The following is a 26,087-nucleotide window of genomic DNA, read 5'->3' as shown; positions in this document are numbered from 1 at the left end:
GGGATACATAGAACTTATTAACCAACTTTTATTAACTCTTTATGAGAAATATAACCGAAACAGCAATTCTACCACAGTGGTTTTAGCCTTTTAAATGTCATGGTATTCGCCGTGCTGCACCAATAAAGCTTTATTCTGCGAGTCAGTACGAAAATGGCAATACCAAGTTTAAATAGTTTAACTACTTTTGTACAATAAATACACTCTTTGAAACAAAAAAATCCTTTTTCGGTCTCCATATTTTGAGAGTCATGAGTTTCCAAATTTTCGGTATGATGGCTTATTTTTTGAGTGACTAACTTTAGTTTTCATCTGTGCTATTTTTTGGTACACGTCACCTTTTTGATCTCGTTATTAACTCTGAGAGGCCAAAGGAAAAAAAAAACAAAAAACAGCAATTCTATATTTTGTTTATTCTTTTTTTCCCCAAACACCAATCACCATTAACTGTTATTATATATTTCTTCCTTTTGCAAAATAAATGACTTTAAAAAAAATAAAAAAAATTTTTTTGGGTCATCATATTCAGATACGAAAAACTTTGTATTATTTTTACATAGATAAAGCATTACCGGAGCTTTTTTTTTTTTTTTTTTTTTTTTTTTTACAGGATAAGATGTTGTTTCTACTAACACGATTTTCAAGTACATACTACTTTTTGAACACTTTTTTTTTCTGCCAAGACTAACAAAAATGGCAATATTTTTTCATATGTTTTTAACGAAGTTCACAGAATGGGATGAAAGATTTTATTGTTTTATATTATGGGTTGTTATCAATGCGGTGATGACAAATATTGGAATTTTTGCTGAAGATTGATTTTTTAAAAGCAGTGAGATGGTAATTGTTGGGATCAGCATTTTTTCTGCTTTTTTTTTAAAAAAAAACATTACTGATGTGTTTTTATGCACTAAATGGGTAAAAAACGCAGCAAGATCACTAAAAGAATTGACAAGCTGTGATTAAAAAAAAACACACCATAGCTTAAAAATTGTGAGTGAGACTTTAAAAATCTCATTTATCTTGTTGCCACTGAAAAATGCTGCAGTGTTTTTTTCTGCATGAAAAAAATACTCAAGAAAAACGTATAAAGAACGCCTTAAGACTATACAGATTTTCTATAGTTTGTCAATGTCTCCGGCATATGGAACGTTACCGTGCATTTTGTTTGATTCCTGAAAATCTTCATCTTCGACGTCCACAGCGGATGGATCAGGAGAAACGCCTTCGATATTTTCCTCCAAATACCAGCTCCAATTTTCATCAAAGACCGTAAACAGCAGGAAGAACTCATGCTCCATCTGCAACTGGAAAATTATAAAATCAAGACCAAATAAAGTTCAGCAGCCGCTGTGTGCTCTAATTATTATATACTGTATATATACAGCTCCGGCAAAAATTAAGAGACCACTGCAAAATGTTCAGTTTGTCTGATTTTTCTCTTTATAGGTATATTTTTTATATTTTTGAGTAAAATGTAAATTGTTCTTTTATGCTATAAACTTCTAACAACATGTCTCCGAATTTACAAGCAATACATTTTGTATTTTTTTCTGACAAAGAAAAATGGTCAAAGTTAAAGAAAAACTCCGTGCTTTCAGACCTCAAATAATGCAAAGAAAACAAGTTCATCATCATTTAGAAACAACAATAATAATGTTTTAACTCAGGAAGAATTCAGAAATCAATATTTTGTGGAATAACCATGATTTTTAATCACAGCTTTCATGCGTCTTGGCATGGTTTCCACCAGTCTTTCACACTGCTTCTGGCGTAAAAATGTCAGCAGTTCTTCTTTGTTTGATGGATTGTGATTATCCATCATCCTCTTGATTACATTCCAGAGGTTTTCACTGGGGTTCAGGTCTGGAGATTGGGCTGCCCATGACAGGGATTTGATGTGGTGGTCTCTATTAATTGTTGCCAGAGCTGTATATATCCTCTCTTCCCTGCATTGAAGACTAATACCTTCTAACCCCACTGGGTGGAGACATTGTACCATCTAACTATTTTCTATAGAGGGTAAATTGAGGCTGTGTATATATGTGTGTCCTCTCTACACATGGATTATTGTAACTGTCTCAATGTATTGAATATTTTGGGAAAATACACGTCTTCTCCTTATGCTCCAGCCTTCAGTTTATCTCCCTTTTCATTGTTTTTATTCGGTCTTTTTTGTCATACATTTGTTGAAATAAAGATTTCCTGATGTAAATCTAAACTGCGTTCTATGGGAGTCATTTTCTAGGCTTTATATGGTTTGAATATAATCTGCATTCGGCAAAGTTTCGAATACTGTATGCTTTGTGCTGCAGTCGGTTCTCAAGATCTCCGTTTGCTGTCATTTGATATGGACATTCCTGTTTACATCTAGAGGTTAACATCCCGTACAGGACCAGTATTTCTTACAGATGAGTTTTTGCTACGGTTGCATCCGTTCTGTAAATTAAACAGACTGAACACTGGGCTCATACATTTTACCGGGACTGACATAAAATCTCAGGTCAGAAAATTGGCTAAAAAGGTGTTAAAAATATGCTGTAATGAGACCTCCTGTAGAAAGTGTTAATTTTCCCTGCATTGCCCCCATAGGGTGAATGAGGTATTACAGTAACCCCCTTGAAATCAATATATATCTATAGAACGTGAGAACATGCACGGACCTCCAGAGTGACAGACTTTCTTTGAGTCCTTTCTGGCTGAGAAATGAGGGTCCCATTTGGATCCCTCTTCAGATGTCTTGAATGTTTCCCAAAGTTTCTCGTACCAGGTACCCCCTACTCGAAGTGATTTTATCAACATTTCCCAAAAGCCATGATCATATAGTGTGCTGCACAATATATTGTACATACATCACACCTCAGAGGGTCACCAACCTGCGGCACTCCAGCTCTACAACCATCAGCATTCCCCGACAACCTGCACTAACTACACTCACCGCTGGGCGAGGACCTGGATTACCACATATAGAAGAAGCTTTATTAGGTCCTTTTTAATCAGCACATGGCAGGAGAAGAAGCAGATTATGGCTAGAGGTCATAAGGAAACATCATACATGGAATGGAGTTATAGAGTATATAAACTGTTATTTTATTTTTAATAATACTCGTTTGGAGTACAGATGATGGCAGTGAAATGGTCGGCACCGGTCTCACTATCTCTGGGGATAAACTAAATCAGGCGCTTATTCTGATAAGTGAAGGAGAAATGTGCGGAGACGATCCTGTCACGGCCATCATCTGTACTCCAAATGAGAATGTTCTGACAGCAAATAAATATAAAAAAAATAAAATAATGCCACTTACTGAACATGCGTGGTGTCAAGACAGATATCCTAATAAAGGGATCTGTAAAGTTTCATAGCTTACTATGCTGGATAAAAAGGAAAACAAATGTAAAAGCTCAAGTAACTGACTATACCTGTGTGTGATCAGGCCGTAGTGAACCTTGTTTGCAGACCACCAGTGGACCAACCAGTCCAGAATTTGTGTCCTTCACTGGGTCAGATGCCGAGTAGTACATGTAGGTCAAGCACCGGGGATCAGCGGAGGTAGGCCCATCCTTCTCTAGGACGTTCCAGGTGTATGTGAAGGTCTCTCCAGGTGCAACGTGAGCTCCGGCCTTGACTTTTCCACCTGCCACAAAAGCACAATCATGATGATTAAGTAAGCTGACATATAGAGTTCAGATAAAAATAGAGGGGCTCCATCAGAGACTTTCTTAAAATCAGGCCTAAAGGTGGTCTCCAGAACTTGTAAATTGATATTGTAGAAAGAGAATATCAGACTGGTCTGCGTCCCCCTACTGGCACCTCAACTCATGAGCTTCAGTGCTCCAGAAAGAGCTTCACTCTAGTGCTGGGTGCCAATCGATTCACCGGGTCCGGTTGATTAGCCGGCCCGAATGTCACATGCACATCATAACGAAATAATGACACCACACAAAAAGAGGAGCTGGGGATGTCAGCTCGGAGGCTGTTCTCAAGGCTCCCATCCGGTATGGCGCAGGTTCAGTTCGATAGTCCGGCTCTAGGAACGTACTCAAGATCTCACAGGAATGGTGGTGCTCGCGTGAGATCTCGGGTGTGGGAGCAGGTCAAGAGTGTCCTGTCAGTCAGCGATAGGAAGCTGGCGGCGGGTGGGCAAAGAAGGGAGAAGCCGGAGAACTGTAAATGGTGGGCCAAACCCCCTGAACTTACAGCTCATTAGCATAAAAACCGGACACAGGATTTTTCTGCAACGGAAGCACAGATTGGGTTTATTCAGCATTACAGGGACGTGACATCGATGATATTAGTGGTGGTCTCCCAATAGAGGTTTACATCTATAAATGGAGGAAGCATACCATCTGCATATGGCGCACCCTCTGATTCTTTCCCAAAGGACAGTCCGTGAGGCATCATACTGTAGTTCCTGTCAGCCTTGTTAGAAAACACAACCACAATGGTATCTCCCGCTTCAGCTTTAATGACTGGACCTACAAAAAGGCAAACGTCAAAAAATTCCCAAAATTGCATACAGTAGGTACCCAAATCTATAAACAACCAAAGAAAAACAAAAAAAGGTTCAAAAATTTAGAATACTTAATGGGGTTATCATTCCCTTTCAGAATACATCATAGGGGCGATCAGCAATGTCCTCGGGAAAGTCACAGATAGTCAGGAGAATGTAGTAATAAGTGGCGGCCATCAAAATAAATGGCGGCTCCTGTGATACAATGGCTAGTGAGTCTTCAAGACATCAATCATACCTTGTGGGTGTGAATAAAAACAGTGTTCTGGATAAAGCCCCACCCACTTGACTGGAAGCATGAAATTTACATATTGCACATACAGTACTGCTTTCAGTAAGTGTGTAAAAAATGCTGCAGCGTAATAATGCTTTCAAAAATAGAAATCAAGGGGTTTTTATCAATTAAGGGAAATGGAAAGGGCGTGAAGAAAAGAGAAATGTAAATCAAATCAATATTTGGAATCTTTCACCAGGATTTCACACCCCAACTATTTATATGTGTATGTAGCTTTTTCAAAGACAAGTTCAGCCATATGTTTACATGCCCGGCCTGTTTCTGAGAAATCGGCATTTGAATTTTTATGCAAGTGAGGCTTAAGAGCTATTGGTAGATCTGAAGCCTCTGTCACTCCAGCTCTATTCCCCACCTTCTCCTGCTTGACTGTCGATGACTTTGCCTGAAGTCACACAGCATAGCTGTCAGTCAAGGAGGAGTTGATACTGAGCAGGGAATAGAGCTGGGGTGACGGAGGCTTCAAATCCACCATATTCCTTCAGCATCGTTTGCTTCTTAATTCAAATGCTGATTTCTCTGTAATGGAGGATCCAACTGGCCATTTAAAGGTATTGCAAATGGTTTTATTATGTGGTGGCTATGTAAAATCAGTATGCAATCAGCTCCCCCTAGTGGTGCCCGCGAGCAGCCAGAATGCTGGAGCCCTGTGTGAAACAAATGGGGCAGCAAGGTGGCTCAGTGGTTAGCACGGTGGCTCAGTAGTTAGCACGGTGGCTCAGTGGTTAGCATGGTGGCTCAGTGGTTAGCACGGTGGCTCAGTGGTTAGCACTGCTGCTTTGCAGCGCTGGGATCCTGGGTTCAAATCCCACCAAGGACAGCAAACAGTTTGTATGATCTCCCCGTGTTCCTGTGGGTTTCCTCCGGGTTCTCAGGGACAGTGATGATAATGTCTGTAAAGCGCTGTAGAATTAATGGCGCTATCTAAGTGAGGGCTAATATTAACCTAAAGGATCTAGAAATAAAAAGAATTCTCCTGTTCATACCCAGAATTCCAAGATGTTCCTCAGCTTTAGTTTGGGCCTTCTTAATACTAAATGATTCATCTGTATATTCCGTGTAATGCACCTTCCAATAAGATCCTCCAATCCGGTCACTGCTCTTTGCAAAAAAAGTTGCAGAATGGCTGTAAAACAAAAAAAAACGTGCATTTATAAATGTAACTAGCATGCACAAAAAACGCTGGTTCTTAAATAACAATTTTTTTTCTACCAGCAGATGGCGCTTTAGTAAATTGAGCTCTTTGTAAGCAGAAGTGCTTTAGACTCATAGAATTATGAACGGCACACCATGTGGCCAGGTGAGGTATTACAAGTGAAATGCATTATTTCTAAACTAAAATATTACCATTTTATTATTAGGATATCATGTTATTGCAATAATCGAACAATTTAAAAGGATACAGTAACAGAATATACAGCCTTACCTGCCCGGATCATTTAAAGCTTTATGTGTAAATCTGTCGTAATTGTTTGGTGCATAATTCCACAGGACTTTCTCAGCAGCAATAAAGTACTTTTTCGCATCGCCAGATGACAAAGCTGCTGGAGAGCGTCCACAGGTTCCCACATTGTACAGCCCCATCATTCCAGCTGTGAAAATATGTTAAAGAATTAATTCTACAGTAGAAGTGATCAGGCAAGGTCAAGTCCCCTAAGGGGACTGACAAATGAAGTAAAGAGAAAGTTTTTTTTAATAAAGTAAAAAAAAAAAAAAAAAAAAATAGATAAAAATCCATATTAATCCCTTTTCCCAGTTAAGAATAAAAAATACACCTATTTGGTATTAACATGTTCAGGAAAATCTATGAAAATATAAAATTAGTTAAGATCTGTAAAAACTATAAAGACCAAAAAAATTGAAACACCCGAATTGCAATGTTTTGCGGCTGTCGGACATCCGTGAGACATGCAGCCGCGAGGACTTATTTTTCGAGCATGCCGAAAATACTCGATTAGGACATGAGCATGCTCAGATAATGCCTTATCCTCGCTTATTACTACTGTATACCCAGTTATTATTGAGGTCACTATATGGAGTTTGTAGTAAGCTCCCCCTAGTGGTGGCTGTCAGTAGCTAACAGTTTATTATTCAGCTTACTGGGGGCCGATAAATTGATGAATGGAAGATAAAAAGAAAAAAATGGACAAAAAAAACAAAAACACAAATGATGAATCATTTGATTGTTTTTAGTCCATTTTCATTTTTTTATCTGCATGCCTCACGTGGCTCATGAATTATGGGTCAAATAAAAAATATTCTTTGTTTTTGTCTTTTACCTTTTTTTGCACCTTTTTAGTGAAAAAAGTCACAAAATTTCTGCAAAAATTACAGCAGAAAGAGATTGTGTTACAATTGTGTAATCATTTATCAATCAACTTTTTAAAAAGCCTCAATGTATGAATCAGCCTGAAAACATCTGGAAACTCCAAAGCCACAATGATGAATTTACAAAAAGTGAACAGAATTTAAAAAGGAGAAAATTAAAATAAAGAACTTAAAAAAAAAAAAGTTATAGCCGTGGCAGAAAGCAAGGAAAGAAACGGAAGTGCACAAGCAAAAAATAAAGGTACGTACAATGTTCTGATTGCTTTTTAGTGGGGGGGAAAGTGGGTTTTTTTTTTTTGGGGGGGGGGTAGTAGGTGCAGTACCTGAAAAATGTCAATTCTGACATGGTAAATGTTCTAGAGAAAAAAAATCACAATGTTGGCCAATTTCATTTTTTCATATTTTGGCCTTTGGCAGACATGGTAATACTAAATCTGTTATTTGTTGCCTGCTCCACACATGAGCAACTGACTTAAAAAATAAAGTAGAAAAATGAAAATACATTTAAAAAAAAAAAAAACTTTTTCCCAGTTTAAAAGTAAAGAACTAAAAAAAATCGAAACATCAGTAAATCTGATCTGTCAAAATATAAAATCAGAGCGCCGGCTAGGGCCTAGGGGATACTCGGTACCGGGTCCAGTAGTAGTTAAAGGGGCAGTCACGGTGGCAGTGACCCGGTCCGTGGCCCTGGGCGTCCAAATTAAAGGGAAAGTCTTTAAAGGGGTTGTTTTGAATAAAGAATGTTCGTGACGCCACCTGTGGTATTCGGTCAGGAATGACCGACGCTGCTTAAAGGGGTCCACTGGGGATGATGTTATTGCAGCAGGGATGGTATGGCTTCCCACATTCGAAGCTTAGTTCCCAGGGCTCCCGGTGTAGAGGCAAAGATGATAGATGGTGTGATGCCAGAAAGAATTAGAGGACACAAGGTTGCAATCTCTTTACCTTTTTACTGGCAGTATGCAGCCACAGTTCAGGGTACAGATCACAGGTGATGGTGAGGTCGGGTCAGCCTGGAAGCGATTCAGGAATCCCCCTAGCCAGGTGGGGTTGGGAGCCTTCCTTACTGCGCTGTAGTGTGTGTCCCTTGCTGCCTGAGGCTTCACACAAGGTCCTCTCTCTCGCTGTCCTATATGTAGGACAGGACCCGCATGGCAGGTAACTCGAGCCTTTTTACAGGTGTCTCTATTTGTGGTGACTCCGGGCTCTAAATGCTGCTGTGCTGTCGGGTGTGGTTGTGGACAGGCGACTTGAAATCCCCTGCCCTCCAGTTTCTGCTGTGGGGCATACAATCCCACACAGCCTAGGACTCCCGGTGTCAGGTTCCTGCGCTTTAGCGTGAAGGGAGCTCAGTCCTGCTCCCCTCCAGCTCCTTACTTCTCCTGTGCGTCTTCTCCCCTCACAGTCTCTCACGCAGACTGCTCTGTCAGGAGCTGCAGAATCTCGTGTTTGCACGGCTCCAGCTCTCCTCTCCTCACTACTCACTCTCAGACTCCCCTAACTCCTCCTCCACCCAGAATATATATAGGGAAGCCAGCCACAAACTGTATCAGAGCTCCCCCTTGTGGCCTGGAGTCAGAACAGTGTTGTGTGTACATGTTACATGTTAAAGGGATCCTTCCTCTCTTCCAGGCACTCCCCCTGTGAGGAAAGCAATACCACTGTAACAACCGGTTTCCTGGGGTGTTACAAAGTATTTAACCCTTACAGCAAATACGATTAAGAAAAAAAGAAAAGGAGGTCAAAACACCAGAATTACTATTTTTGAGTCACCACAGCTCCCTAAAGAAAAGACCCAAAATGGCACCTTTTAAAGTGACAGTTCACCATAAAAATAAGAAATCAAACCTTCAGAAAGCTCCATAAATGAATAAAGTTAAAGCCTCAGAAAATGGTGATATAAAAATAAAACAAAAAAGCAATGTATTTTTTATTCTAATTCCTCAACATTGTTAAGATCTGTATTTGCGGACAATGAATAGAAATTTTGTTAAAAATTACAAACTCTGCACTGGCATAAAACTTATCACGGCAAAGAGGTGGGTACAGTTACCTTTATCATGTTCTTTGGATTGGACTTTTGTAGAACTTGACTCTCCCAGAAATGTTGAATTTTTTTCATTTTTTTCATTTCTTATTTTTTTGTGTGTTGAGAAAAAGTGGGTGATTCATACTTATGTTGTTTGTGTACTTTTAAAAAAGCATTTTACACTTTCCTTTTTTTTTGTTTCCTCCTCTTTGAACCTTGTTTTATTTATTGTACTATACACTGTAATACTGCAGGTTCTGTGTTGTGTTTTGCATTTTGACTCCATGCACAATGGAGTTGAGCTGCAATACCAGGCACACCCAATAGAAAGGGGTTGCTGTTTTTGAAAAAGAAGTCTGCCATGTTATGATCCTGCACTGCACAGCAATTTTCACTTGAATGGGGCAGTGGGAGTGATTGGAGGCATTTTTGTCCACAAAAAAAACAGGGAAGAGAATGCAGCATTAAGCAATTTTACATTTGTTGGAGGTCCACGGATCCATCAAAATGAGGGCATATCCCAGTGATTTGCTATGACTTTATAAGATAAGTAAACCTTTTAATTACCTGGACGACAGGAGGATATAATGTAGAAACTATATGGTCAGGACAGGAAAGGGTATTTGTAATCCCAGTCATATGTGATGACGTTCCATTCCAGTCACCTGACTGGTGTAGCCAATCATGGACCTCACTGGTCAGGTGATTGAAAAATGGGAATGTCATGGCTTCCACTATTTCAAGAGATCTCTAGAGTTATCTGTGCTTCGCTGGAGCCAAACGGGATAAAATGGGTTAATATATATAGTTGTATTACTTTTTCTTACAGATCCCTGCCTTCTGTAAACTTTTTTTTTTAAATTTGAACAATCCCTTTAAGTTTATATTTGCATGGGGAATTCCAAAGTTACCACAACACGAAATAAGTAAGCATGTGGTTAGAGCATAGTTACAGATTCTCTCAAGTAGTTCTAGGAAATTATATAGGAAAATAGAACGGGGGGAAAACAGAAGTGAAACGAGAGGTGAAGCAATAAAGAAAAAGCTGAAGCCTGCCCTTCAGAAATGTGCGCCACTCAACCCCATTAGGAGGTGCAGGTTTCGTAAGATGTTATTTAGGACAATGTAACATCTGGTCACAGAGGTAAATGAACCATATGAAAAACACAAGTCTGCGAGCTGAATAACTGCAGCAAAATACCTGTGAAATAACTTAAAGTAGAGAACCTGTCATCAAGTCAAAGGTGGCCAGTTTTTGCTTATTTTATTCCCACTGTTCACCCGAGTATTCAAATTTTTGTTTTGCATAAATCTGCCATACGATTCCAGAGATATGTTTTTTGGTTTTTTTTAGTACAAATTTTTACTCTTACGGTGCTCACAGGATCCTCTGGGGCGTGTCTTCAGGCTGCTCTGCATAATTATCCTGTGAGCCACACCCCCTCGGAATTCCTGAAAAAATAACAGATCGGATCAGCAGAATGATCATGCTGCTGGTCCAAACTGAACACTCTCCCAGGGTAGTAGCAAAAGACAGCTTTGCCTCTGCAGCATTGGAGAAGCACAGGGGATCCAGCCAGCTTCAGAGTAGCACTTGCAGGCTCTAAAGCATAGAACCTAGTACTTGCTTCTACCTAGGTAACCGGCCACTCTCAGACTGCAGAGGTGGGTGGTAACCTAGGCAGCCAGCAGTAAACTAGAAAAAAATAAAAAGCTTGCTTTTACAACTATTTGAAATTTTAACCATTTAAGATCTTGAGATAACTCCCTTAAAACGTTTGTACCAACATTTCTAGTTATCCTCTATCTGAATTCCTGATCACTGGTGGTCCATCTACTAGGACCTCCATCAATCCTGTGAATGGGACCCTGAAGAGCCCTGTCTTACTGGAGTGGAGGTAGAACTTGCGTACCTCCACTCCTTTAATTATCAAGAGGACCGCAGGAAATAGTTAAGCGTAATCTGATTGAGCATGAACGGAGTGGAGATGCACATGCTCGACCTCCATTCTCCATGCTCCATTCAGACGGACAGACCCCATATTTTCAGGATCGGTGGGGGTCCCAGTGATCAGATGCCCAGCGATCAGGAAGTTAACTCCTGTCCTAAAGGTGTGGATAGCATCAAATTTTAGTACAAACCTTTTAAGGAGATGCATTTAAGCAGATGGATTAAAGTGATCTTCCTAAGGCTAGGGTCACACGACCATTTAATCTCCATCAGAGAAAACCGGTCCATTTATACTGATCATGCTCTGATCAGTTTGGTCAGAGTGGGTTCCATTTCCTCGGAGGTGGAAAGAAAAAAAAAAAAAAAAAGTTTCTCCGCTTTCTCTATTATAAAATTATTATTATTATTGGTGTCATCCAAGTAGGGTCTGATTTTTTCACGGACCCATAAACTCGAATGGGAGAGTACCATCCGATTCTTGGAGAAAATCATGCATGCCGCAATATTTTTCCACTTCGTCCGAGGACAAAAACAATCGGGCATGTGCACGGCCCCATAGAATAACATGGATACGAGTGCTGTCTGTTAAAACCACAGATCGCATTCGTCCCATTTATACAGTCCTGTGCATGAGCCCTAAGGGAGATCTCCAACAAAACCTATGATTAGTCTGATTCCGTAGTCAGGTTCTACTCCACTACCTGCTCATCTTGATAACCTCCAGACAGTAGAAGAGTGGCAGAGAGAACAAAGAGCGCTGCTCCCGGGTCCTTAGTGCTACTTTACTAGAAGATTTTTCCCTGCCACTCTGTAGCTTTACTATAGGAGCTACACACTTCCATTCTGAACATTAGAATCATTCATGGTGCAGATGGATCAGGGAGAAGCATGGAGGACATTATACAGTAGAACTGAGCAGTGTAGCTGTGAATCCAGCTCTGGAATTAGATAAAGCTTATTAGAAAACAGCAGCATCTGTGTGTCTCTCTTCCTGTTTCTCATTGCTCTTCCCTTCTAATAGGAAGAGCTGTGATCTGATACCTCAGTGAGCTCCAAGTTCGTCATGTCTTCAGCAAAAGACATATTTTAACAGTTTATTGGAGTGAAAGAAGAATTCAGAAGACAAAGGGAGGATAACAATTGACTCATAACTGGGGACATAATTATATTTCTCTGATAAAACATATTAGAAAGTTTCTTATATTTGCTTGTACCATTAATATATGCAAAGTTTATGCAAAACACCAGTGACCATTTACCCAGTAAGGAAAATGGTGCAGACATCAGTACAAGCATGTAAACTATTATAATCTCCCTTATGGGTCTAACTCTCAATATAACAATCTCATGCCAGTTCTGTACTGATTTTAGAGGTACTACAGAGTTTTCCCGTAGGACAAGTAAGTCCAATGCTTACCTTGAATGTGGTCATTTACTTGACAGCTTAACATCCACGATCCCGGCATTGATGGGGTCATTTCTACTGTGACAAATGTGGCAGGGAACAGGTTGATCACGTCTGTCCGGTGTCCTTGGTTGGTGACTGTGTGACCATAGAAGAATGCAGAGTGGATATCCACTTCATTACCCATTCCAAATAAGTGCCAAGACACCGAGTCTCCGAGACACATGTCCATGGCCGGAAGGTTCCCAAATAGATAACCGTTGATAGCTGAAAAAATATCGAGATGTATCATGACATCAGAAATCTTAGATCAGATCTGTAAAGAGTTTGTATGTTTGTCCTGTGTGTGGTGGTTTCCTCTGGACAACCCACACTCCAAAAATATACCGAAAATTGTGAGCCTTCATAGGGACGCTGTAAAGCGCTGCTGAATATGCTGGCGCCATATAAGTGAGCATAAGGAATAATAATAATATTATTCCTGATTTGAATCCTTTTTCACCCAGATTATGCCTTGTTCTTGTTTACTATCTCTGTCTTGGCCCTTGAATAGCCCATCTGGTACCTGTTTTCTTCTGGCTCGAATCCTTGACTAAGTTCCTGTCTATTATGCATACTGTTTTAGTGCTATTGCCACCAATACATGACTGTCCTGGGAATTCCTATCTGGGGAACTTCCTGCAGCAAAATTTATACCTGCTTGTGAAGTTAAGGGTGAAAATAAGGGAAATGTTAAGACTCAGAACACCTAGTGGTATTGGTCATACGTACTGCCTGTCAACAACTAGAATATAGGCAACCATAGAATATTACTGACTATCAGGAAAGAGAAGCTGACTGTACTACTGACAACCAAGAAAGAGATGCTGACTGTACCATTAACCATCACTGTAGAGAAGTGATCGTAGGACTGACCAACTGGCTCCAGACTAATGACCTCTAGGAGAGACAGATGTTGAGTACAACATAGACCACCAGGACAGAGATGCTGGCTGCAACATTGACCATCAGGTAAGAAATTCTGACTGCACTACTACTGACCAGTAGAACTGAGATGCTTTAATTATACCACAGACCTCCAGGACAGATATTCTGGCTGCAAACACTGACCACCTTGGTAGGAGATTCTAAATGTACCAGTAACCACCATCCAATGTACGAATGATGTAAAATGGAATTAAATGTAATAATGTTTCATACTCAAGTGGAGTAGCACTCCTCCCAAAACATTGCCATAAGCTTTTTAATCATGGCCGTAACCACACAATTGTGTGCCCCATGGCTTACACCCTGCCTGTCGCATTTCCCGATTCCCGGCTCTTGCTCTACACAGGTTCTTGACATGAAAGAGATCTTACGATTTATGCTATTGCTCTGCTAGATTTCTGCCTACCTGCACCCGCTGCAGATGTCCTTGACATAGACAGCTCCTGGTCGAAACGTTGGACAGTATCTGTTTTCGTCTCCTTGTTGGATCAAAATAAATTTACACTGGAGCAAAACCTACAGTCTCATTTTCTTTTGTGGTGCTGAGGTTCCTAGCTCAATAAGTCTGGAGTCCACAAGTCTCTTCTTCAGGCATACAATTTTTTTTTTTTTTTTTTTTTAATAGGACAGTGCCGATCTTTCTCCTTCTAACAAACATAATTGTGGTCATCTTTCTTTATTTATTTCCTGACCTGCAATAACCCGTTATGCACTAGAGAAGAAGCTGGAGGAGACACCTGATGCTTCTCCAAAATTGTGGCACCCAATTTACATTTACACTGCTGGAGAAAGCTAAACATGAATATTAGGGTGCCACTGTGAGAAAACCTCGCTGCGGCAATGTGACCCGCAGTCATATATGATAACACAGGTCAACAAAAAAAAAAAAATTTTCTGGTGTCCAAAATATTTTAATGAATTTGGGGTATTTTTGGGGTGCTGATTCTGAATATGCTATCAGTTTTGCCAGATTGGCTCAAGTTTTTGAGATTTTTGGTATCTTATTTATAGCACTTGTTGGTAAATGCGACGCATCATCTCATTAATTTCTTTGGATTAGTACTTGAACTGAGCAGTTCTCAATATAGTTTTGTGTTAATTAGTGTTCTAAAAGTTTGTTCATAGCTTGATTTTTGCACTAACTTTATGTTGTTTGTTTTCCAGTGAAAAGCATGAACTCATCAAGAAGAAGTTGTCTTAACGATCCAGACTCATTCTGTTACATTTGTGGTGAATACACACTGCCAAAACATAGAAGAAACATAACAGACTTCGTAAAAAAAAGTGTATTTTGCCTATTTTGGGGTTATGCTTGGGGACCAAGACAAGTTTTGGGCACCACACATAGTGTGCAAAGCATGTATCGAATTATTACGAAAATGGAGCAAAGGACAAAGAAAAAGCTTCAAATTTGGTGTTCCAATGGTGTGGAGAGAGCCAAAAAATCATCATGATGACTGTTATTTCTGTGCAGTGCAAGTGCAAGGATTCAATAAGCATAAGAAACGAAAATGGGAGTAACATGGAATCTGCAAGAAGGCCTGTCCCTCATTGTGAAGATGTGCCTGTACCTGTGTTTACCATAAATAACAGTCATCATGATGATTTTTTGGCTCTCTCCACACCATTGGAACACCAAATTTGAAGCTTTTTCTTTGTCCTTTGCTCCATTTTCGTAATAATTCGATACATGCTTTGCACACTATGTGTGGTGCCCAAAACTTGTCTTGGTCCCCAAGCATAACCCCAAAATAGGCAAAATACACTTTTTTTTACGAAGTCTGTTATGTTTCTTCTATGTTTTGGCAGTGTGTATTCACCACAAATGTAACAGAATGAGTCTGGATCGTTAAGACAACTTCTTCTTGATGAGTTCATGCTTTTCACTGGAAAACAGACAACAATATAAAGTTAGTGCAAAAATCAAGCTATGAACAAACTTTTAGAACACTAATTAACACAAAACTATATTGAGAACTGCTCAGTTCAAGTACTAATCCAAAGAAATTAATGAGATGATGCGTCGCATTTACCAACAAGTGCTATAAATAAGATACCAAAAATCTCAAAAACTTGAGCCAATCTGGCAAAACCGATGACATATTCAGAATCAGCACCCCAAAAATACCCTAAATTCGATGAAATATCTTTGGCACCAAAAATGCTGTTGACCAGTGTAATTAATGGATAGGTCGATGGGATAAAAAACTAACATTAGAAAATTACAGTCTCGTGATGACATTTCGGGGACACTCACCGTGCATCTTGTTGCTTTCCTGGAAGTCTTCATTATCTACCTCTACCGTGTCTGGCTCGGAGCAGAACGTCTGGATATTCTCCTCCAGGTACCAGCTGGTATTCTCATCAATCACATAGAACATCAGCACAAAGTCTTTATCAACATCCAGTCGGTTCAATGAACTGTCCAGTGTCCCTGGAAAATGGCAAAACCAACATACAATGAGGTTTACTGAATTTGTGAAGGAAGCCGGATCGCTCAGCACTTGATGGACATAGATCAGTTTTTGGATAGTAACCTAACATCTATGAAGGCAGCATTGGATGTATTAGGTGGGTCTTCATCTCGCTTATCACTATAGATTTCACTCCTTGAAACCTGAACTTTTTCATTTTTTTTTCATTCTTGCCTTCCAAGAGGAAAAACTCTTTTTAGACATGCAGTAATCATATCTAATTACAGTCTTGAAGGCCTTAACAACCCATCAGCACCTCCATGATTACATCATGGTGGTGGCCAACAGCTTGGATGCTGCATCATCTAACTTATGGAGTTATCTCCAATCCAGGCCACTTCAGCAGGGTGATACCCGCAATATACTGTATGTAGTGAGCTTAGCTTCATGTAGTCCCAAGACCCTGCACAATGGTCCCTGGGTATCCGCTTTAAATATAAGCTTCATGTTCTCATACTTGGTCCACCAGCGATCAGCTGTGATCTAAAGACAATTCTTAGACAGTAGTCCATTCATGCGCACAAAAATCTGGGGCCTCCAGCACAAAAAAACTCTGCTGCTTTTCATTTTTTGTCTTCTTTTATATTCATTGGAACCATTAGATGCCTATTTCTTTTCATGGTGCCTTCCAAACTTAGGGCTCGCTCACATGGGCCTACATTCTCTCATTCTAGAAAATCTGAAAAATTATGTAAATGACACTTGGAATGAAGGAATGAATAAGGAATGAATGGAACACCTGGTTTAGCATACGCACTGCCGATCCATTCTATGAAAGTTCATCATAGAGATAGAGAAAGATAGACTGTTTGTGCTTCGGGGTGGCCTGTGTGCAGGTCTCTCCTTGGTTTCTCTGGCTTAGAGCAGGAAGATAAGAGTCTGCCTACAATCCGACCTGGAGCACGGGCATCTCATTAACTGAAAATGTCTAACACTGATTACACAAGAACCACAAGACATATTTCTTCTCCCCAGGTATCATTTTAATCTGTTTAACACTGCCAACCTGACAAAGCCTGAAGTTTACATAGCAAAATGCTGGCAGGTTCACTGTAAAGTCTTATTGCTAGGAATGTTTTAAAAGAACTGCAGAAAATTGGGTGTTGGAGGTTCTAAGGCAGTCAAGACCATGGGGCAATAGGCTCTTTAGTCCTCTATATAATCCATCACTGTGTACGCTAATAGATATCAATCATATAGGCAAATGACCTACAACCCCTAGATCCCAATATAAATTCTGTAGCAAAGACTGACCACCTACTATGTGCCATTCATAATATGCATGTGGGATAGCTGCGGAGACACCATCACGTGTTTCTCAACACAAGCAGTGAATAGCCAGGCCTTTCCCCGGGAAGGAACAACCACGGGAAGGGCAGCATCCAATACAGGAAAACCACCTATGCCAAGCATGGTATCCATCCACAGACAGCTGTTTCGGGGTGTTTGCCCCTCATCAGTGTGGAGTAGGAATCTGGCTATTAGGAGCAGTGCCTAGTAAAAGGCTGTAAAGGCACAGATGATTGGCCTCGGGGAGACCAAAACATCCAACACCGCGGAGACACCATCACGTGTTTCTCAACGCAGTGATCCAGAACACTGCCCCCATCCCTTATGGGAAATATGCAAATGCATGTGGGATAGCTGCAGAGACACCATCACGTGTTTCTCAATGCAAGCAGTGAATAGCCAGGCCTTTCCCCGGGAAGGAACAACCACGGGAAGGGCAGCATCCAATACAGGAAAACCACCTATGCCAAGCATGGTATCCATCCACAGACATCTGTTTCGGGGTGTTTGCCCCTCATCAGTGTGGAGTAGGAATCTGGCTATTAGGAGCAGTGCCTAGTAAAAGGCTGTAAAGGCACAGATGATTGGCCTCGGGGAGACCAAAACATCCAACACCGCGGAGACACCATCACGTGTTTCTCAACGCAGTGATCCAGAACATGCGGTGTCTCCGCAGCTATCCCACATGCTTTTGCATATTTCCCATAAGGGATGGGGGCAGTGTTCTGGATCACTGTGTTGAGAAACACGTGATGGTGTCTCCGCGGTGTTGGATGTTTTGGTCTCCCCGAGGCCAATCATCTGTGCCATTCATAATATGGACGCCTGTCTAAGCCCCGGTGCCTGGGCGTAACTGCTACCTCTACACCTGGTGCAGCTGTGCCACTTTAAGCAGTACGTTATCTTGGTTCTTTTTAATGCATTTTCCACAATCGTGATGTTTACCCTGCTCTTGGTTTTACATACTTGCTATGATATTTTTCTGAACCTGTTCCTAAACCTAGCACCAGGTCCAAATATAGATCATCAGGAATAAAAAATAATTCAATTTTATGTATCATGGTTTATGCCTTCTCCACTCAATGACCATCATTTTCAGTTAGTTATATACAGATTTTCAGGCATAGTTGTAATGCATTTGTTGAAAGTAATTGCCCTTCTTATAATGACTGACCACATTTTCCAACTTCTATGGGTTCCATAATATTTACCTTTCTTACAAGTCAGCAGAGCTCCTATCAATCCACTTGCTATGTCTTTAGGGGCATCGATATGAGAATGATAGATCCAAGTCAAGCAATTGGGATCTTCAGAGGTTGGTGCATATTCCTGTTTAACAATCCACTTGTAAGTATGACGACCCCCAGGAGGAACTGCATCATCACGTTTATCAGATTTGCTGGTTCCATCTGGATAAAAAGCTCCTATAATAAACAATATGTAAAGTTCTGGGTTATATGGAAAGTAAAACAGAGCTACATGACGCTAAAAACACACAACTGATAAAGTGATACAATTTCTTTATCAAGGGATTTTTGAAATCTTGAAGAAGACTCAAATTTGCTACAAAGGGGTGAAAATTTCCTTCTTTACTTGATGTGGTGATCACACTGGAATGAGATTTAACCACTTCACTACCATTTCCTAAAACTAAATGCAGCAGAATCCTTTAAAGCAATGTATCACCTTTTGGCAAACCTTTTTAGTATAACAAGGGAACCGCCATGGGGAAAACATATGCCCCAAGTCAAATTCTTCACAGCTATTCCATGATTGCAACAGCCTATTTACTTTGTTAGCATAAGCACCAAATTTTGCTGAGAGCCAGGCCATTAAAGAACATAAGCACACCCTTAGTGGTCCTCAGCTATTACCTAACTCATTCCTGGTTAAAATAAACACTAATTTGGATGAGAAAGGTATATCATCGAGCATTATGTTAAATCAACAAAAAAATTAAGAGAGGGCATGTACTAAAGCACACCATACACAGATAGGTGTCTTACTGACCATCTTTGATCCATGTGTTCTGGAGCCTTAAGTCCATAGGGGAAAATAACGTCAGCAAACATATTTTAAAACAATCACAATCTACAATATTTTTCCAATTATATTCAAATTACATAATCCTAGTTGTTGCCCTGATTTCCCATGAAGTCAATTAGATTGACTCACCAATCTCCAAAGCTACGATCAAAATCAAACACATTTACCTTCTGAATCCTTTTCGTAGAAGACTCCGTGTGGATGAAGAGTATAGGATCGAGAAGCAAAATTCTTCAGATGTATAATAATAGTGTCTTCAACTTCTGCCTTGATAATTGGGCCAAGGAGTCCTAGCCAGGCAGGCTTACTGACCTCCTGATCATACTCGGCATCCTTAAATTGTTTGTATATGGCCTTTTTATAAACACGTCCTATTCTGTCTTTGCCATTTTCCAGAAATACTGATGCATGTCTGGTGAAATAAAAAATAATATACAAAAATAATAAGGTAAAATTGTGATTTAGCATATAAAATAAAATAAAAAGCATTTTGTACACAAAATAATTTCTCAGACAATGTCATAATGCATGCAAAACATACATGGAAGAAATTGACCAGACCACTAGTCAAAAGGAGTAGTGCGCTTTTATTTAACATGGAGGTTGTCCATTTTGGAAAATGTAATAGAAACCTACTCTGATGATAAGATGATCGTAAAGGGATCTGGTGCTGGAAAAAAAATTTGTGAAAAATTCTCTGCAAGTGTTCATTTCTTCTGCATGAGTTTGGATAGTTAGGAAACTTGTGCATTTATTTTTGGATCTTTATTTCCTTAGGAGGTTCTGTATGTGTTTTGGGGGTCAGGTGTGTGTTCTGTTTTCATTTTTAGGTAAACTGAAGCAGGGGATATGTGCTATTTCTGATCCAATGCTGCATTATAGAGGGAATGTCCTAAATAAATACGGTAGGTAAATCATAAAGCCAAAAACTCCACTTTATATTCAAACTTTTTGAATCTTCCTGATGTCCTTTCCCAAAAGTTATGAAGAATATCTCCAGAATAGTTGTCCATGCAACATCTACCATGGCTTCTGCCCACTCCTCACACCTAATTACTACCTAGATTTTTGCAGTGAGCTTTACTTTAGAAAGACACTTGTGGCTAAACAAAATTTCCTGTCTTTGTGTTTTTTTTTTTTTTTAAGCAGTTCCCGGAATAGGCCTGGATACAATACTACCAGTGTTTGACAGTAATTTTATTCTAAGACCTCATACCAGCGGGAATAATATACAAAGAGGGGAGCAAAATGTGTTTTTTTTTTCTTCATCTTAAATGGGCAGTACTTGGACAGCATTCAGACTAGTGACACTGCAGTTTCATATTCAGGATGGAGCCGCGCATGGTGACAACAATCAATCAGATTCTTTACTAGGAATCTTTCCAACAGCGACTGACTGTATAAGCAGAAAACAGGAGGAAAAAAAGAATATTTTCTGTTCTTCCAGTGTCATCAATAGCAAATTCAGGATCATTCTTAAAGGCGTTGGTTTCCAAAAACAACAAACTTAATTTTATATACTGTCAACTTTTTACATGAATATAAACATAGGGAGTTTAGGAAAAATATAGAGAAAAAAAAACACAAAAAAAAATCAACTTATCAGGTCACTCAGGGCTTCCTTGACTTTCGGACCTAAGAAATATCAATATCAGAGGCTGCTCAGATAATTAGTCCTTAACGGTAACAGAAGTTTGAAGGCTGACAGAATTTTTATCCAGCAATATCAAAAAAGGTTAAAAAAAATACTCCTTAATTGAAAAATAGTTTAAAATCCAAGGTTATCATTTAAGAAAAAAATTAGAGGAGAGACAGTATTAAAAATACATGTACAGGTGATGCATTTCGAACCATGCGGGTTTTTATTTATATGATTAACCCATGTGATTTGAAATGCGTCAGCTGTACATGTATTTTTAATACCATGCTTTCTTCTCTGTTTTTCCCTCAAACGACAACCATGGATTTTAAATAATCTATATATATAATTGTCTAAGGGTTTTTCTGTCTGTCCTGGAAATCCCGCGTCTGATTGGTCGAGGCCGCCTGGGCCTCGACCAATCAGCGACGGGCACAATATCGACATAGAAATCCCGCGTCTCTGATTGGTCGAGGCCGCCAGGCCTCGACCAATCAGCGACGGGCACAGTATCGACTTAGATGTCATAATGGAAATCCCGCGTCTGATTGGTCGAGGCGACGGGCACAGTATCGACGTAGATGTCATAATGGTTGCCATGGCGACAATGATGTCATAAAGGTTGCCTCGACCAATCAGCGACGGGCACAGTCTGCCGCGAATTCTGGAATCATCATTGTCCATATACTACGGGGACATGCATATTCTAGAATACCCGATGCGTTAGAATCGGGCCACAATCTAGGAGGTTCTGTATGTGTTTTGGGGGCCAGGTGTGTGTTCGGTTTTCATTTTTAGGTAAACTGAAGCAATGGATATGTGCTATTTCTGATCAAATGCTGCATTATAGAGGGCATCTACTATATAATTGGCCAAAGGTCACTTCCATCTGTCTGTCCTTCTGTCTGTCTGTCACAGATATTCATTGCTTGCGGCCTCTGTCTGTCATGGAAATCCAAGTCGCTGATTGGTCGCGGCAAAACAGCCACGACCAATCAGCGACGGCCACAGTCCGGAAGAAAATGGCCGCTCCTTACTCCCCGCAGTCAGTGCCCGGCACCCTCATACTCCCCTCCAGTCACCTCTCACACAGGGTTAATGGCAGCGTTGACCGCGGTGTAACGCACTCGGTTAACGCTGCTATTAACCCTGTGTGACCAACGTTTACTATTCATGCTGCCTATGCAGCATGAATAGTAAAAAGATCTAATGTTCAAAATAATTTAAAAAAAAAAAAAAATTAGTTACATACTCACCCTCCGTTGGCCCCCGGATCGCAGCAGTTACCGATGCTCCCGGATCGAAGCGGTTACCGACTCTCCTCGCGACACCCCGGTGACCGCTCCATGCATTGCGGTCTCGCGCGATGATGATGTGCGGTCTCGCGAGACCGCTACGTCATCATCTCGCGAGACCGCAATGCACTCTTCAGACTGGAGCGCGCGAGGACCATTGGTAACCGCTTCGATCCGGGAGCCAAAGGAGGGCGAGTATGTAACTATTTTTTATTTTAATTCTTTTTTTTAACAGGGATACGGTGCATACTACATGACTGGCCAATATACTACATGACTGGGCAGTATACTACGTGACTCTGTGCTGTATACTATGTGGCTAGGCAATATACTACGTGGCTGGGCAATATACTACGTGGCTGGGCAATATACTACGTGGGCTGTGCTATATACTACGTGGACATGCATATTCTAGAATACCCGATGCGTTAGAATCGGGCCACCATCTAGTTTTTAAATAAAGGTGTATTTTGTGACCGGTTTTGGAACATATCGTCTTTGTCTTTCGGATCAGTATATACAGAATGCGTACTGCCACAGTTTGGACAATCAGGTGATCGCCGGCTGGTAATTTGCTGCATGAGCTGCTGTATGCATAACAGGGGGAATATATTCTTCTAAAGCTAATATATTGGCCCTAGCATCATGGAATACCAGCAAAAAAAAGTAAGGAAGGAGGAAGTGAAGGAGGGAGGGAGGAAAGGAGAGAAGGAAGAACGTAAGGAAGGAAGGATGGAAGGAGGGAATGAAGGAGGGAGGGAGGAAAGGCGAGAAGGAAGGACGTAAGGAAGGAGGGAGCAAAGGATGTAAAGAAGGAAGGAGGGAAGAAAGGAAGGACGTTAGGAAGGAAGGAGAGAAGGATGTAAGGAAGAAGAAAGTCAAGGAGGGAAGGAAGGAAGGACGTAAGGAAGGAGGGATGGAAGGAGGGAGTGAAGGAGGGAGGGAAGAAAGGAGAGGAGAAAGGACATAAGGAAGGAGGGAAGGAAGGAGGGAGCGAAGGAGGGAAGGAAGGACCTTAAGAAGGAAGGAGGGAGGGAAGGAAGGACGTAAGGAAGGAAGGAGAGAAGGAAGGATGTAAGGAAGGAGAGAATCAAGGAGGGAAGGAAGGACGTAAGGAAGGAGGGAAGGAAGGAAGGAAGGACAAAAGGAAGGAAGAACGTAAGGAAAGAAAGAGAGAGTGACATAAGGAAGAAAGACCACCTTGCGGACACATGTGCACAACCCTCCGGAGTCTCATCAAAGCTGGAAGTCCTGGCCCAGAATGAGAGGCTCTGGGATTGCAGGGTGACAGGTGGTGATGATCTGAAGATGCAACAAGAACCGGATGGTTGATGGTGTGGAGCCAGAGAAGTAAGCAGTAAGGTAAGTATATGGATTTTTTTTATTTTTTACATCTACATTTATTATGCTCTTAATTCTAAGGAGACCTCAGCGCGTAATAAGGAACATTAAATACTAGGTGAACAACTTCTCCATGAATCGAATTTCCCAGGAAAATCTGCGAATTCTAATTTTACCTGATCCACTCATTTCTAATCACTACCTCTACTCTAATCTCCACCCAAACACACACGGGATTCCCTCCAACACAGAACAAGTCACTTGGCCACCCAGCAACTCCTGCATGATTGACAGCCCGGACTAGCAACCTCACCGCACCACCAGCCCATGCTGTGCACTCTGACTCTGCTATATGAGGCAGTTCTCCCTCAGCAGCATCAGAGGATTGCAGATTCACTGCAGTTTGCCAGATCGGGAACGAACATTGCGCTCCAGTGATCCTGACAGCTTCAGAGCAGTGCTTACAAGCTAGGTAGGAAAAAGATTATAAGTACTGCACGTTTGCCCACGGCTGTAGGTGGCCGGTAACCTAGACAACGAGCCATAAGCAGTTAAATTAAAAATCCTTCCATCCTTGAGAACAGAGGGAGATTTTAGTAACAAGTAAATGGCAAAGTTGCTTATTTTTACAAGCATTTGAAATTGTAATCACTAAAGTACATGAATATAACTCTGTGCCTCAGACTGACAATTTAAGAAATAATGTCTTAGTACAGTGCATCCTACATTCATAAAAAATCACTCTGAAATATACGCACAAGCCTGCACTGTTGTAGAGCCACTCTTCGCCAGTGTGCAGCTCCGCGGGGGTGTGTGTCTGCAGCATTAAACATCACCAGCACAGCTGCTGATTGGCTGAGCTAGTGACATCTACATCTGTTTCCTGCAGGAAGAGTCCAAGGCGGAAAATCCTCCTCCAAGGCCGCATAAAGCCAGGAAGGATTTGCTGAGGAGAAACATCAATTTAGTGCGTTGTGGCCAGGAGGACCCATATTTTATCATAAATCATGCAGCCACAAACAGATCCAGCTGTACTGCCCTAATGGCAGCTTTGCTTCAAAACCAAGATGATATGAAATGATCACATATAATGTGCTACTGACCAAAGCTTTAAGTAAAGGGGAAGTCTACAGAACAGACCCCTTTAATTTAGGTTTTAAAAGAGCTGTATCATCCTGACAGTGCCTTTCTATGCGCTCTATTCAGGAATAAGGGCATCATACAGAGGACCGTGCACTGACACCCGACTCATGAGATACTTGCCTACTTTTCTGAAATGTGGAAGGGGCTTAATGAAAGTGGGGGAACTTCTGCTCTCCTGGAAGGTACTCAAGTCCAGGTGTTCTGAGGTGGGGTGGTCTGTATTTATTTAAGGAATATGCCTTGGATCTGTATTTTTTTTTTTTTTGAGGGTTTGGTCAGGGGTATGATGACTATTCATTTAAGGGGTCTGTATTTATTTAAGGGGTTTGGATTGAGGTCTGTATTTTGTTTTCATCTTTTGATCTAGGATCTGTACTTGTTTAGAGGCCTGGTACTGTATATATATTTACCGTATTTAAAGGACTGGTACTAGATCTGTTCTTTTTTAGAGGTTCTATAAGACCCTGGACATCCGACTTGGCCTCTGACTGACAGCTCTATGTAAATGCAGACCCCATTTGGATATTTAGCCCATCACTCGGGGGCCATCCAAAATCATCAACTTGAAATTTGTCCTGCTATATTTTGTCAAACCTTTAATTAACTCACCCCTAATGTGATGACTGGAGCTTCTTCTCTTTGTAGCGGCTGTGATGTTAGTTGGCATTAATGATGTTACTACTTACAACTGGGTCTGACCGGGGTTCTTTATTTATTTATTGTGGTTTTACATCAGTATATATTCATGACATTTACACTTGTTTAGAAGGCTTAGGGTTTAAGTTCTAAAAATATTTTCTACGTTCTGTTTTTGTTTAGGGTTCTGGTGATAGGTCTATTTTTTAGAGATCAGGTCTAGATTATCTATTTGGGGTCTGGTCTAGCATTTATTAGGGGTCTGGTCAAGTGTCGCATCCATTTAGGGTCTGGTTTAGCCTTTGTATCTATTTGTGGTCTGGTCTAGGGTCTGTGACTATTTTGGGTATGGTGTAGGGTCTTTTTCTGTTTTGGGTTTGGTGTGGGATCTGTATCTATTTGGGGTCTGATCTAGGGTCTGTGACTATTTGGGGTTTGATCTAGGGTCTGTGACTATTTGGGGTCTGGTCTAGGGTCTTCATCTGTTTGGGGTCTGATCTAGGGTCTGTGACTATTTGGGGTATGGTGTAGGGTCTGAATCTGTTTTGGGTTTGGTCTGGGGTCTGTATCTATTTGGGGTCTGGTCTAGTGTCTATCTGTTTGGGGTCTGGTCTAGGGTTTGCATCCATTTGGTGTCTGGATTAGGGTCTGTATCTGTTGGTAGTCTGGTCAAGGGCCTGTATATATTTATGGAGTCTGATCTCTGGTCTGTATGTACTT

General features: G+C 40.8%; 1 protein-coding gene across 1 annotated transcript in view; it reads right to left on the bottom strand.

Annotated features, from left to right (window-relative positions):
- HEPHL1 (hephaestin like 1) overlaps positions 1 to 26,087 on the bottom strand; it is a 60,488-nt gene that overhangs the window by 23,731 nt on the left and 10,670 nt on the right. Inside the window, exons 2-10 of the mRNA XM_077298434.1 lie at positions 19,481 to 19,725; positions 18,479 to 18,691; positions 15,761 to 15,937; positions 12,529 to 12,783; positions 6,230 to 6,395; positions 5,790 to 5,929; positions 4,345 to 4,476; positions 3,421 to 3,635; positions 1,157 to 1,307 (exon numbers count right to left, since the gene is read on the bottom strand). Of these exons, the coding sequence (XP_077154549.1) occupies positions 1,157 to 1,307; positions 3,421 to 3,635; positions 4,345 to 4,476; positions 5,790 to 5,929; positions 6,230 to 6,395; positions 12,529 to 12,783; positions 15,761 to 15,937; positions 18,479 to 18,691; positions 19,481 to 19,725 (1,694 nt within the window). The remainder of the gene's footprint in view (positions 1 to 1,156; positions 1,308 to 3,420; positions 3,636 to 4,344; positions 4,477 to 5,789; positions 5,930 to 6,229; positions 6,396 to 12,528; positions 12,784 to 15,760; positions 15,938 to 18,478; positions 18,692 to 19,480; positions 19,726 to 26,087) is intronic.

Source organism: Ranitomeya variabilis, chromosome 3, assembly GCF_051348905.1.
Source record: "Ranitomeya variabilis isolate aRanVar5 chromosome 3, aRanVar5.hap1, whole genome shotgun sequence".
Lineage (NCBI taxonomy): Eukaryota > Metazoa > Chordata > Amphibia > Anura > Dendrobatidae > Ranitomeya > Ranitomeya variabilis.
This window is presented reverse-complemented; position numbering and strand designations above follow the sequence as displayed.